The sequence below is a fragment of the Microcaecilia unicolor genome, chromosome 3 (genome assembly GCF_901765095.1).
Source record: "Microcaecilia unicolor chromosome 3, aMicUni1.1, whole genome shotgun sequence".
Taxonomy (NCBI): domain Eukaryota; kingdom Metazoa; phylum Chordata; class Amphibia; order Gymnophiona; family Siphonopidae; genus Microcaecilia; species Microcaecilia unicolor.
In genome coordinates this window covers 47,877,905-47,892,492 of record NC_044033.1, presented here as the reverse complement: position 1 = coordinate 47,892,492, position 14,588 = coordinate 47,877,905, and the positions used below count along the sequence as shown (strand labels likewise).

The window sequence follows — 14,588 nt, the reverse complement described above, 5'->3', positions numbered from 1 at the left end:
AGCAATCCGCAGCCAACTTGAAAGAGCTTGAGCTAGTTATCAAGAAAAAATGGGCAAAAACTACTGCATCTCATTATGCAAAGTAGGTAGATACTTATGTTAAACTCGCAGCTCTTATTTGCTGAAAAAAGGGCTTCCACCAAGTACTGAGTGAAGATTTAAGTAATCATGACTTTTTAGTTTCTTATTACTTTTTTTGAATACTTCTTAATTGTTCTTTCACATTGAAAGCGTAAAGTATGTTGTTTAGATTAGTTAAACACATTCCTTCTTTTTTAAGTGTATTTTTTAGACACCGGAATCTAAAAATTGAACAAGGGTTTGAAGACTTTTGCAAGGCACTGTACTTCTTGTGAGTTGGATGTATTCAACATGTATATGCTTTCTTCAAATGCAGAGGAAACATGCCAGACTTTGTTGTGTAGCAGGGACATTATAATGCTTAAGCTGACCATCTTGAACTTCTCTTTCATAAGCTGTTTGTTCAATGCTCTTATGTCTAGAATAAGACAGAATTTTCCAGTTTACTTTTAGTACAGTTCCCACCCTCTTTCTTTAAGGATTGATTCATTCACTTTGCCTTGCAAAAGAGAGGTGGATTCTAATTTGGGCAAATCCTGGCATTTTCCTGAGCAACATGCTTCTTCTGGAAGGGCAGTTTGAAAGGTGCTTCCTTACCTGTAAACTGTAGCTTTTCTTTACTATCCAAATGACCCAATTTCTGTAGGTTATGATGAATCAGCAGTTTATGTAAAACATTATCTCCCATAGACAGTTTTCTGGAAGAACTTGAGAATCAAGTATAATCTCTATATTCAGTCAAAAAACCCATCCCAAGTTTTGATTGGGCATCGATGTGGGGTTTTGAGATTCTATCTTCAGGGTGGTGAGGTCTGAAGCCCTAAACGTTTCATCTGTTGAAAAACAGATTCCTGTATTCCTGATTCTTGCACTTCCAGCATGTGAAGGGTGGATCTGGGTGGTAGTGGAGAGAGTATGAAATATACCATGGCAGTCTTTTTGAAGATCCACTGTCATATTGATCTTACTTTCAAAGAGATTCCCTCTTTTATACAGCATGTCCGTAACCCTTTCCTACATGTAATTACATAATTCTGAGGTTCTCCAGTCATAACAGCCTACATAGCAATTGCCAATGTGAAAGTTCTTGATGATGTTTGAAAAGCATCACAGGCCAAGGAGTCAATCTATAAACAGCGCTAAAATCTAGGTACTAAGCTAGTATTCTATAACAGCAAATTTGTGCACCTAATATTAATATATGTCAGCAATGAGGTACCTAAATTTAGGAACCACCACTTATGCTTGCTCTATGGGAGGTAAATGGGCATGCCTAAATGCAGCAGTTAGACACCTGAAGTATTTAATAAACCATGTGCTTAAATTGTCAGAACACTCATGACCACCTATGCCCCTCCCATGTGAACGCCCTTCCTTTGCAGTTACACACTAGAACACTAGGCACTGAATTATAGAATAACGCCTAAGTGCACTTAAGCATCTCATTGCAGTTTACCCCATTTTGGCGCTTAACTTCTGTTTGAGTGACAAAAGTTAGGTGCTAATATTTGGTGCACTAAACAGAATTACCTCAAATGTACAGATGCTTTTAACACTCCTCACCTTCATCTTGAAGGGAATAAAATCCACTTCGGCCCTCTTGATGAAGATGGTCAGTGACTCCCTGTGCCTTTTACAAGATGAAATACAAATATTACACCAGTTAGGTCTAGTGGGATGATATGGAGGCTTAGAGCATAGCATAGCATTCTGACAGTGTTTCTTCTCAAACTGGTCCAAAGTCTGACACTAATGCCTTGGGATACAGAAGCATACATCCCAGAGTTCTTGGTCCCTTTTCAAGGGAAGATTCATCTACCACAGATTACTGCAGCAACAGAGACTAACCAAATCCTTCAACTGTCTGTCCTTCATCTTCAATATAGAAAGACAGAGTATGGATTTTCCCAGATTTCCTGTCCATGTTCTGGTAGGTGGCTAGCTGGATACTAACATTAATTTTTCATGGCATTCGAGCATTTTAGGGGACTGAATGAGATGTTCTGGGCTCTTCTTCAACTCAACTGGAAATGAAATTGGAGCTGAAAAAGTCTTTAGGTAGAAACATGTTGCTTACCTGTGGAAGAGAAGATTCTAAAGAGAGGTTAGAAGAGGTTTTCTATTTAGAACAAAACTCTTCAGATTTGTAGGAAGTACACCAAGATTGTTCAGATTGACTGTCAAAATCAGGAGATAACATCTGAGTTGGCTCTGACCCATAAGTTGATGGCAGTTTGGAGCTAAAAGTTGACCATCCAAGGCCAAGTGATCAGTTGTCTGTAGAGATGTTGATACTTCCCTCTTTGAGCCTATTTGGCTCCAGATCTATGAACTTGGTGGCAGACCCGACTTTCTACTCCAAAGTTCCTCCTCAAACACTATTGCTCTACTTCTATACCACCTTCATCAAACTGCCAAAGATGTGATGGGCTTCAGTGAGTGAACTGACTTTCTTTGAAGTTATACTGAAAGACTGACACAAGATCTCTAGAAACTAATATGGTGAGCACCCTGGACAGAAGATATAGCTGTGAAATGGACTGGTGTCAATGTTTTGACTCTTTTCTTTAAAATCCTCTGCAGGCTCAAACAATATAGTCAAAACCCTGGATTGAGCTTCTGCTTAGTACCCAAAGGTTAATGTCATCTCCTATTGATCAATGCTTGCATGGATGATTCTTAATTTTGTTTTGTCATATTTTGTATTCAGTTCTGTATTTTTCTCTGTTAATTTATTGTGCATGATCAATAAAGAGAAATTTTAAATTCCATCTGTTGTACTGCCTTTCCATCAGCAGGTGATGCAGGTTCGAAGTCATCTGGCATTGTCATGGCCCTCAGCACCAGTGTGGCAGACTCTAACTTAAGTTTTTCCAGATAAAATGGTGGTTTTATCTTGCAGGTCTTGATTACCTTTGATTACATCTTTGATCCATTACAAAAGGTTGAACCTCCATTAAATACTTGTAACATGTGGACTGATGGTAAGACATCTTCTTCTTGCACCTGGGGAAAGATGAAGTTGCTGGCCAACATTTTGGACCTACAGTGAAAAACTGATGAAGTCAAAAGAAGCAATGTAAGTAATTTTTAGTTAGAAGATGAAACAAGAATAAAAGCTGCAACCAGGAAGCCAGATGGAGACAGAGCCTGAAGTGGGCCAGCTGATGGATGCCAACAACAACAAAAACAAACAAAAACAGAAAATGAAGTGTTAGGGAGTGAGCTGGGGTATAAAAATATTATTTGAGTCACTTGAAGAAAAAAGACAAATTGAGAAAAGCAAAGTGGGACATTACTTCTTGTTTTATGGGAATGAAAACAATATCCAAACTGCATGGAAAATAGGGAAAAAACACTAAGAAATTTTTGGGGAAAGGCACAATTGGTGCTGTGGACCTTCTCGTTTTCAGAAAAATGTTCTTGCATAAAGTCACACAGACAGTGGCATAGGAGATCAGAAGTCTTCTCTGAATTGAAACATCACCGCTATAATCCACTAAGTCACACCAGTCTCCTTTAGCTAGTAATGAACAAAGCTGATGCTTTTCAAAATCAACTCACGTTCCAAAATGACTCAGGAAAGCAGCAATATACTCTCTTCTTTTGTGATATCCCTGAATAACATACTGCACCTGGCAATAAATATACAAGAAAACCAAAAGAATATTATTAACTCTGCCAGGTTAAGCAAACATAGTAAATCATGGCAGATAACATTCAATCTCTGGAAAGGGCATTTGGGTCTTTAAAGTCACTCTGTTCTTTTCTCCTTATTTTTGATTTCTGTATACTCCAGCTACATTCATTTAATATTAGAGAATTTAATACTGTATAAAGAAACATATTACTACTTACACTTCCTGGGTTGAATACAATCTCAAGGCTTGAAATGTAAAGTCAATTTTCATCATTCACTCTGTGAATAAGTTGCTACCTTTCCTTCCCAGGAACTCTTGGATCAATATTCAGCTGGCAGCAGTCAGCTTTTTTTTTTTTTTTAAAGCTGACTGTTGCTGGCTAAATTAGCCTCAGATATTCAGTGATAGGCCTTGTCTGGCCACTGGCACTTAATATCTGGGCCTCATCGTCCTTGTGGTTGCCACCAGGGTTTATGCAGGTCCCGGCCGATATTCAGCCAAGGCCCACATAAGATAGCTATGTGGGCCCCAGCTTACTATCAGCTGGGACTCATGTAAATTATATAGAAAAAAACAACACAGGTCTGGCGTCCCTCCACATACCAATCACCTCTTCCACCCCCCCCCCCTTAAAAGAAAACAGAAACTGCCCCAGCTCCCCCCTTACCTCTGTAAGTCCCCCGAGCCTACCTGGAGATGTCCCTGGTGGTCTAGGGGAAGAATGGGCAGGAGCAATATCCATTCACTCCTGCCCAATGCTGTCTCCTCTTGAAAATGGCTGTCTGACCTCTAGCAGTAGCTTTGTGGTACTTCAGGAAAAACTCAACTATGCCCTAAGAACTACATTGAACAGCACTGATCTAATGTATTATAAGCTGGTTCACCTGAAAAAGGTTTTCTTATGAGTTTTTGCTTCTATGGCAAGATTTTTTTCAAATGATCTTTCTTTCTGCCTAATCAATACTTTGCATCTAATTTGCCAGTGCTTATACTTTTTCTAGTGTTCTTCATTTGGATCACCTATCCTTTAATTATGCTGGCAGTTTTATTTTGTCTTACTTTGGCCTTGCCTATTGGGATCTAGACCTCAATGTAGTTCAAGAACCTGGTGCATCTTCCTGCTTGGACTCACTTGATACGAGCATCAAGAAAGCTAGTACTGCACTAAGGCTGATGCATCTCCGTGCACTGGCACTGAATTTGAGATTCCAAGTAGTGTGTGAGTCTCTAGAATGGGCTGCAGAGGAACAGGTTTCAGTACCAAGAACTGCTAAGGTTGTGAGACACTGTGGCACACAGCAGGTATAGTATTGGCCTCTTGGGCCTCCTGAGGTTAACCAGTGGCTTGAGGTAGGCCCTTGAAAGCTGACACAATTCCCATGACATCAATGAGGATGTATGGGTCTCCATAAGGAAGTGTTTCAATGGTATGATTGTAGCTGCCAATAGCTTCATGTCAGCAGCTTCTGGGTCCATATTGGTCAATGCATCAAGTGCTGATATTCTTAAATCAGATTTACTTCAACTGAATAGCTCCTTCCTATACTCTTCATGACCATGAAGACTTCTCAAGGACATAAGATGAAACCTAGGACACTGAGAGACTGTGTTCAGGCACTATACATGCCAGACACCAACTGAGTACTGGTACTTCAGTCTTTGCTGTATCCTTTATTTGATTATTTTAACTCACTTTTTCTGGGTTTCCCGTATATATGTTGAGACCACTACAGACTGCACAAAATGTTGCAGCCTGTCTTATCAGGGGTTCTAGATACAAACATATTACCCTAGTGTTACAAAAACTGAATTGGTTACTCTTGAAATGGAGGGTGCAGTTTAAGATTTTGAGTTTGATTTATAGAGCTGTGAGTAGTGATGTTCCGCTTCCTTTAGCTACTGCATTAAGGATTTATTGTCTACCTCATCACCTAGGATCTGCTGATAAAATGGTATTAAACGTTCCATCTTATAAACAGATTGGGCTGGAAGATATTAGGTCAAAAATTTTCTATGTGGAAGTAGCATGTCTTGGAATAGTCTTCCTGTTGAACTATATAAGGTCAAGTGTTACCTTCAATTTAGGAATTTGCTTAAAGCTTATTTGTTTTCTCAGGCCTTTGGCTAAAGGCGTTGTTTAGACCTTTTATGGTTGATTCTCTGTGAATTCTTGATTTTTGTTGTCATGTTAGTATTTTTTTTTTTAAGTTGGATTATGATTTTTTTTCTTGTACACCACCTAGAATTTTGGATATTGTGGTTTATAAATTGTTTTATAAATAAATAAAAATAGCCTTGGTGTACCTCTTGCACATTCTGAAGCTGCGGGGTATGCCTTTCTTTGGGACATCAATGGAAAAATGATCGCATTGAAAACAAATGGCTAGATGTAAAAAGAATTTAAAAAAATAAAGAAACATGAGAAATACCCAGAATCCTAAATAGGATGAGCTAAAAGGGAGGGAGAGGCCCTACTGAAACGACTCAATGCTAAACACGAAAAAAATATTTGAAAGATACTCAGCCACAAAGAGATGTGACTGATGGACACCACAGGGAAAAAAAGAACTGAGATAGCCCCTGGTGATGACAGTGGAGCTGTACATCTCACACATGTGCAAATAGTTTGTGCTGGAAGTTCTATAAAAGTTTACAGATTTTTACTCACAGCATTACACTGGGCTCCATCAGATTATATCACTCAAATGTGAAGATATTCTAACGTTGGAAAGGAAGCTTTTACTAAGCTGAATTAGGCACTATGTGCCTAACACAGAAAAAGAAAATGGCCTAACACGGGATGCACTAAAGCGTTCCACATTAGTTTGGATATCTGCAGGCGGGAATTATTTATTTGGGACAGGGGCGTAGCTGCTATGGGGCCACGGGGGCCTGGGCCCCCGTAGATTTGGCCCTGGACCCCCCTGCCGGTGACCCTCTCACCCCCCCTCCTGCTGCCAACCCGCCGCCTGCTACCTTTGCTAAGTCTTCTTCTTTCGTTTGGTTTCTGACTCTGACGTCCTGCATGTACAACGTGCAGGACGTCAGACTCACAGAAACAGAACGAAGCCCTGCAGATTGCAAGGCTTCGTTCTGTTTCTGTGAGTCTGACGTCCTGCACGTTGTAAGTGCAGGATGTCAGACTCAGTCAGAAACCAAACGAAGGAAGAAGACCGGCTGGCGGGGGTTGGGGTCCTCCGCCAGCAAAGGTAGGCGATGGCAGGCGGGGGGTCGAGAGGGTCATCGGCGGTGGGGAGGGGTCAAAGTTGTTGGAGGTGTCGGCAATGGTGGGCGGGCAGGTCGGTAATGGCTGGCTGGCGGGCGGGGAGTCATCAGCGCGGGGGGGGGGGGGGCTAAAATGTGCCCCCTCACCTCGGCTCTGGACCCCCCTACCATTGAAGTCTGGCTACGCCCCATTTTGGGAGAGGGAGCAGGTGCACTAATCAGCTAGCACACTAACATTACTGCTGTGCTACTGGTTAGGGAAATAGAAAGGGGAATGGGACTTGATATACTGCCTTCCTGTGGATATAATCAAAAGTGGTTTACATATTTTGTACCAGGGGCAATGGAGAGTTAAGTGACTTGCTCAGAGTCACAAGAAGCTGCAGTGGTTCTCAGGCCACTGTACTAACCATTAGGCTAGTCCTCCAATCCATAATGCATCCATAATGCATGAGCCCTTAACGCCTTCTAAATAGGAGGCGGTACGTGCTCCCATGGTAATCTGTTTTAAATAGCTGGGTGCTAATCAGCACAAGGTCATATATTCAACAAACAGAAAAAGCCTTTTCTGACAACCGTGCTAAAAATGGGCTTTGTGTGGTGGGAAAGTCATGTGTAAGGATGCACTAAAGTCATTTGATAGGAGATAATGTCCTATTGTGGATTAAGAACTGTTAAAAGATAGAAAACAGAGAATAGCATTAAATGGTCAGTATTCTCAATGGAGGAGAGTAAATAGTGGGCTTCCCAGGGGTATGCTTTTTAACATATTAATAAATGATCTAGAGATGAGAATAACTAGACAGGTAATTAAATTTGATGATGACTCAACGTTATTCAGAGTTGTTAAACTGCAAGAGGATTGTGGAAAAACTGCAAGATGACCTTACGAGACTGAGAAACTGGGCATCCCAATGGCAGATGATGCTTAATATGAGCAAGTGCAAAGTGATGCATGTGAGAAAGAGCAACTCAAATTATAGCTATGTATATAAGAACATAAGAATAGCCATACTTGGTCAGTCAGATCAATGGCCCAACTAGCCTAGTATCGAGCTTCCAACAGTGGCCAATCCAGGTCATAAGTACCTGGCAGAAACCCAATTAGTAGCAACATTCCATGCTACCATTCTCTCAGGACAAGCAGTGGCTTCCCCCATGTCCATCTCAATAACAGACTACGGACTTTCCTCCAGAAACTTGTCCAAACCTTTTTTTTTTTTTTAATTTTTAGAAGTCTTTATTGAAAACCATAGACAGGAGCAGGTACACAACAGCTAATACAAAAACCAGCAAAACAAGGATACAACATGGCAACAAGGTAAATATATGAGACTGAAAAAGAAAGAGGAAAACTTCCCCTGTCTAAGGCAGAGCAGGAACAAACAAATGAACTTCTGAACATTTTCAAGGTTTTTGTCTGAAACCCCTCCCCAACTCCAGCCCACCCCCAACCCACACATCAGAAAGTCCAGAAAAACAGGAGCATACTCAGAGCAATAAATCCAAGGGTTAAGCTGAACAATGTAGGAGGAAAGGTTCCCAAATGGTCTCCCACTAATGGATAGAGCAGTGACAAGCAGCTAGAAGGCCCTACATGTCACAAACACACCAAAGCTTGTTAAGCCATGTTACCAAAGAAGGTACAGTTCACTCATTCCAGTGAGCCGCCAAAATAACCTGGGCTACACACACAGTATGATGCACCAGAATAACTTGAGGACGCTTAAGTCCAGGTACTTTCCCGGGGAACACAAAGAGGCTCATTTTCAAAGCACTTAGCCTCCCAAAGTTCCATAGAAACCTATGGAACTTAGCCTCCCAAAGTGCTTTGAAAATATGCCTCAAAGAATAACGGTGACCACCGAACGGGACAATGCAACCAAACTTGGAGTCTTTGTTGAACTGCTCTCCAAAATGTCCAGGCCTTCACAAAAGTCCACCAAATATGCCCCATGGTACCAGCTTCCCCACAATCTCACCAGCATAAAGCGAGTGAGTAGATATGCTGAAGATGCTAGGTGATACCAGTGGTATAGCACTTTAACCTCATTTTCTTCAAATGGCACAGAAATAGAAACCTTCAACAGTACTTTTTCCAGAAAGTTCCACTCATCATCCTCTAGAGCCATCCCCAGCTCATGCTGCCAGTGATTACGATGCAAAGTGTATGGGGGAGTAAAGGAACACAAATACTTGTAGAGGCAAGTAATCAAGCTCCTAGTACTCTTAGAATCATCACATAAGTCTTCCAAAAAGGAGTCTTCCCGATGCACCCACAAGTGGATAGATGCCAAGGAAAGGAAATGGTGTAGGTGAATGTAGGCAAACTGACCTTCAGGCAGAATCGGATAGGCCTTAGTTAAGGAAGAAAAGGAGAGTAAGGGCTCATCATCAAACAGCTGACCCCAAGTCTTTAATCCAAAAGTAAACCATCTTGTAAAGGACACGGGTACAAGCTCTGGAGGAAACAAAGGGTTAAAAGCTATAGATGTGAGATAGGACAAAATCTGGTCCTAGGAAGAAAATAAATTATCCCAATAATAAAAAGTAGTGGAAATAGAAGGACAAGAGTCACCACCCATATTTGTGGGAAAGCCACATTAGAGATCCCAAAGGTCGAGAGCCAACAAATGTCTCTTTCAAGTATACCCACAACTTATAGGGAAGCGCCTGATACCATTCCAAAGTGGTCGGTGCCTGGGCCGCTCAACAGTACCAAAAAATATTAGGAACTCCCAAAATGCTCCTCCTCTTATCGTGATACAGAACAGAATGGGGAAGACGGGGCTGTCAGACTTGTGAGTTCTTGTACCAAGTAGAGTGCTGCTGAGCCCGGTACTCGGACCAGGTTCTGCTTGGTGGCTGGACAACCCTGGGTTTCACCTGCACTGACCGCCGTTCCCCAGAGGTTGAGCCCCTAGGTTTGGGCGGCCTGCAGGACTTACGAGATGGAGCTGGAAGCGGGGTGGTGAACGTATCGGCCAGGCAGACAGCAGGCAAGAGAGTGATCCAGGTACAGGCAAAGTCAATAGGCAGGGAGCAGGCAGGGGAGTAATCCAGGAACAGGCAATGTCAACAGGCAGGCATCAGGCAGGGGAGTAATCCAGGTACAGGTAATGTCAATAGGCAAACAACAGGTAAGAGAGTAATCCAGGCACAGGTAAAGTCAATAGGCAGGCAGAAGGTCAAGAGAGTAATCCAGGTACGGGCAAAGTCAGTAGGCAGGCAGCAGGTCAAGAGAGTAATCCAGGTACAGGCAAAGTCAGTAGGCAGGCAGTAGGCAAGAAAGTAATCCAGGTACAGGCAAAGTCAGTAGGCAGACAGCAGGTCAAGAAAGTAATCCAGGTACAGGCAAAGCCAATAGGCAGGCAGCTGGCAAGAAAGTAATCCAGGCACAGGCAAAGTCAGTAGGCAGACAGCAGGTCAAGAAAGTAATCCAGGTACAGGCAAAGCCAATAGGCAGGCAGCTGGCAAGAAAGTAATCCAGGCACAGGCAAAGTCAGTAGGCAGACAGCAGGTCAAGAGAGTAATCCAGGTACAGGCAAAGTCAGTAGGCAGACAGCAGGTCAAGAGAGTAATCCAGGTACAGGCAAAGTCAGTAGGCAGACAGCAGGTCAAGAAAGTAATCCAGGTACAGGCAAAGCCAATAGGCAGGCAGCTGGCAAGAAAGTAATCCAGGCACAGGCAAAGTCAGTAGGCAGACAGCAGGTCAAGAGAGTAATCCAGGTACAGGCAAAGTCAGCAACGAGGGACAAAGTAGAGAAGAAGCACACTACTCAGCAAGTAACACCTACCAAAGTAGAAGCCGAAGCATGGAGTCCAGGAAGAGCTCAGCTGATAAAGTGCTGGCGTCTGACATCAGCAGGGACCAGCAGGGAGAAAGAGCACAGCCATAGGACAAGAGCAGGGGAAGGAGGAACCGGAAGACCAATAGGAGAGAAGCAATGGAAACCAGGCAAAGAGAGAGCAGACACAGGTGGGAGGAAACAAAGCAATCAAGGAGCCTGGAAGCCAGGCAGAGAGAAAGCAGACCCAGGTGCATGGAAGCAAAGCAATCAAGGAGCCTGCAGTCAGAGAAGAACTACACACACATGGCTCAGGGCTGTGACAGTCAAGTGTGCGTGTTGGCGTGCAAGCCGAGAAGACACAGTGGAATCCGTTCATATTTGGCAAAGTGTAGTAAGTCCACCATTCTCCAACCATTGTCCAAAGCTTGACAGTGAGCATTAAATCCCACTTAGTCAGGGTGGACAATAGAAGGTAAAACATCTGAGAGACGGTTGGCCAGAACTTTAGCCAATAACTTGACATCAGCATTCAACACAGAAATAGGGCTGTAAGATGCACACTCCTTATGGTCCTTATCCTGTTTCGGAATGACCGTGATCCAAGACTCGATTGTAGATGGGGGTAGTGCCTCACCTGTATGGACAGCATCAAAGAGGTCAGCAAGAAGAGGAGCTAGTTCAACAGCATGAATAATCTAACTAGCTTTCGCAAAGCTTTGAAGACACATCTTTTCAATAAAGCCTACAACACCCTTAATGAAACAAATCATTCCTTAAACCACCCAAGTACATAAAAAAAACACCTCTCACACGACCTTACCTAACACCTGCCATCTAAACCCTCTTTACCTTCAGCTTACTACCGACTATATTTCAAACCATGTAACGACTATATCATTACAACACTCTGTAAGCCACACTGAGCCTGCAAAAAGGTGGGATAATGTGGGGTACAAATGCAATAAATAATAATAATAATAATAATAGAAGTTGTTTGGTAACCCACCAAGACCAGGAGATTTATCCATTGGAAACAATTTAATAACCAATTGAACTTCCCAAGGAGTCACCAGATGATCAAGGTCAGCACATTGAGCATCCGTCAGTGTAGAGAGATCACAAGAAAACAAATAACTGTCAACTGCAGCCGAACTGAGACTATCATCTTGAAAGTAAAGAGACTGATAATATTCCTGAAAACACTGACGAAACAGAGCTGACTTAGTCAAAAAGTGACCCTTCCCATCCCTTAAACAAAGGATAGTGTGGGCAGTATGCAGCTGCTGAAGCTTCAAAGCTAAAGAGCAGTCTGTTTTATTAATATGTTCATAGTGAACTATCTTATGGTGAGATTGGACAAACCGCAACTGTTCAGAGTAAATATCATCCAGCTGCAGTTTGGCAGCCTGCAATTCCCACAAAACAGATACTAAACCAGTAGTTTTATGATGGTCTTCCAAACTACTACTGTCATCGAAACATCAAGCCAACTGAGATCGTTGAGGGTGGGCCCATTTACTAGCCTGCTGGAGAAAATAACCCCAGGATACTGTCTTCAAGGCATCCCACACAATACTTAAAGAAGGCCCAGAGTGAAGGTTCACATCTAAATAATCCTTTAGAAAAGACCTATAGCCACCAAGAATCTCAGCATCATGCAATAAAAGGGTATTTAAGGTCCATCTCCGGTCTATATCTTCCTCCTGGAGGGAAGGGACAACAGCCCACACAGGCACATGATCCAAGAACGTGATTAATTCCTATACCAGAAGAAGGGGCAACCTCAGCCAACTGAGTTTCGAGAAGAACACTGTCTATATGAGAATAAGAATCGTGAGTAGGAGAATAGTAAGACTAGTTTTGAACCTTATGATGTGTGACGTGCCAAATGTCAATAACACCTAAAGCCCACAAAAAAGAGACCAAAGCAGATGAAAGTCAAAAGTACGGCCCCATCACAGCTCCAGAATGGTCCAGAGAAGGGTTAAAAGTAGCACTTAAATCTTCCCCTAAGATGAGTTTACCCTAAAGAAATGAAGACAGTGCATCCCAAAGCTTAAGAATCCTGATGATCATTAGGAGCAGATACCGAGGCTAATGTAATTTCAACCTGATCTTCTATAAATAAGTGCAAAAACAGGAAACGACACTTAGGGTCCCTCTTGGTCTTAATGACCTGGACCTATAAGGAAGAGTGCAGCAAAATAGCCACTCCATGCTTTTTAGAAGCATCAACTGCCGAGGCATAATAAGCATAGGGATAGTGAGGATGAGAGAGGAACCACTGAAGAGCACGTTGAAGGTGAGTTTCTTTTAAAAATACCATTTGAGAATTCAGATGAAGTAGCTCTTTAAACAATTTGTGATGTATCTGAGGCTAGTTCAACCCTTTCACATTCTAAGATAGCACTTTTAAATCAGCATACATTGAGAATAATTAGCAAAAGCATAGAACAAACCTCCCCTTCTGAAAAGCATACCAATTCTGGACATAGATGAAAAGAATCCTCCCCCAACCCCTCCCCCAAACACACATCAAACACCAGTCAGCAGGCCTAAAAGGCCACTGAATGGGAAACAGAGGACCTAACTCACCACACTAAACAGACCCAATACCAGTCGCCCCTCTCCATGCTCACTCCAAACTCATTTAAGAAAAATAAACAATCCCACTCATCCGCCACTCTACCCACAACCAGACTCAACATGCAAACACACACAGTCACCACTCTGCAGGAAACCTCAGCCAGCCAGAAAATAAAGAGCTGAAAAGTCCCCCACAACAATGGACAATAAAGAGTCCACATAATTAACAAATTCCAATGAACAAAGTAGTCACACAGGGGACACAGCTTGCACCATTTCCACCACCTTCTTGGGTTTAGTGGACACACTTTTCCACCTCTGGAGCTTTGGCCTACTAGTAGGCACCATCGTAGTACGAGATGATGCAGTAACTGAAAGTCCAGCTTCATGGAACAGCTTCCAAACAGTAGCAAAAGACTGAACACGGTGAAGTTTGCCTTGAAGAAAAAAGTAAAGAGAGAAGGGAAATCCCCACCGATAAGCAATTTTCTCCTTTATCAAAATATCAAGAGCCGGCTTCATAAGCCTCCATTGTTGCAAGGTATATTGAGAAAGATCCTAAAACACAGAGACCCTGTAATCTTTGTAATCCAAATGCAGCTTTGTTAATTTTTGCAATATATATCTTTTATCTTTATATTTTACACAGTAGATGAGAAAATATTTCTAGTTTAATTTTTGTCTATATATTTCTATTTTTAGTTTGTGGTTACTTAGGGGGTCTTTTACAAAGCTGCACTAGCATTTTTAGCTCATGGTAAAATTCAGCTGGTGGTAAACACTGAGACGCCCACTAGGAGTGGCCTAGTGGTTAGAGCACCAGTCTTGCAATCTAGAGGTGGCCGGTTCAAATCCCACTGCTGCTCCTTGTGATTTTGGGCAAGTCACTTAACCCTCCATTGCCTCAGGTACAAACTTAGATTGTGAGCCCTCCTGGGACAGAGAAATATCCAGTGTACCTGAATGTAACTCATCTTGAGCTACTACTGAAAAAGGTGTGAGCAAATATCCAAATAAATAAATACATATTCCTATGGGCATCTCAGCGTTTACCACAAGCTAAAAAGACACCCTTAATTTCTCTTTGGTGAGGGGGGTGTGTGTGTGTGTGTGTGTGTGTCCAAAGATGGCTATTCTATTAACATGGAATTTAAATGAAAAGATCTACAGTAATTTGTCTTGTTCAGTTTTCTCAATAGTTGTACTTACGTCCGTGGGCCCACTACATGTTTACGGTCCTTGTTATGTGAGTTTTGGAAGCTAG

The 14,588-nt window shown here is 42.3% G+C and overlaps 1 protein-coding gene across 3 annotated transcripts in view; it reads right to left on the bottom strand.

Annotated features, from left to right (window-relative positions):
* Positions 1-14,588, bottom strand: part of BABAM2 (BRISC and BRCA1 A complex member 2) — a 582,320-nt gene that overhangs the window by 93,897 nt on the left and 473,835 nt on the right. For all 3 annotated transcript variants that reach the window (XM_030195882.1, XM_030195883.1, XM_030195885.1), the window contains exon 9: positions 3,646-3,716. In XM_030195882.1, the coding sequence (XP_030051742.1) occupies positions 3,646-3,716 (71 nt within the window). The remainder of the gene's footprint in view (positions 1-3,645; positions 3,717-14,588) is intronic.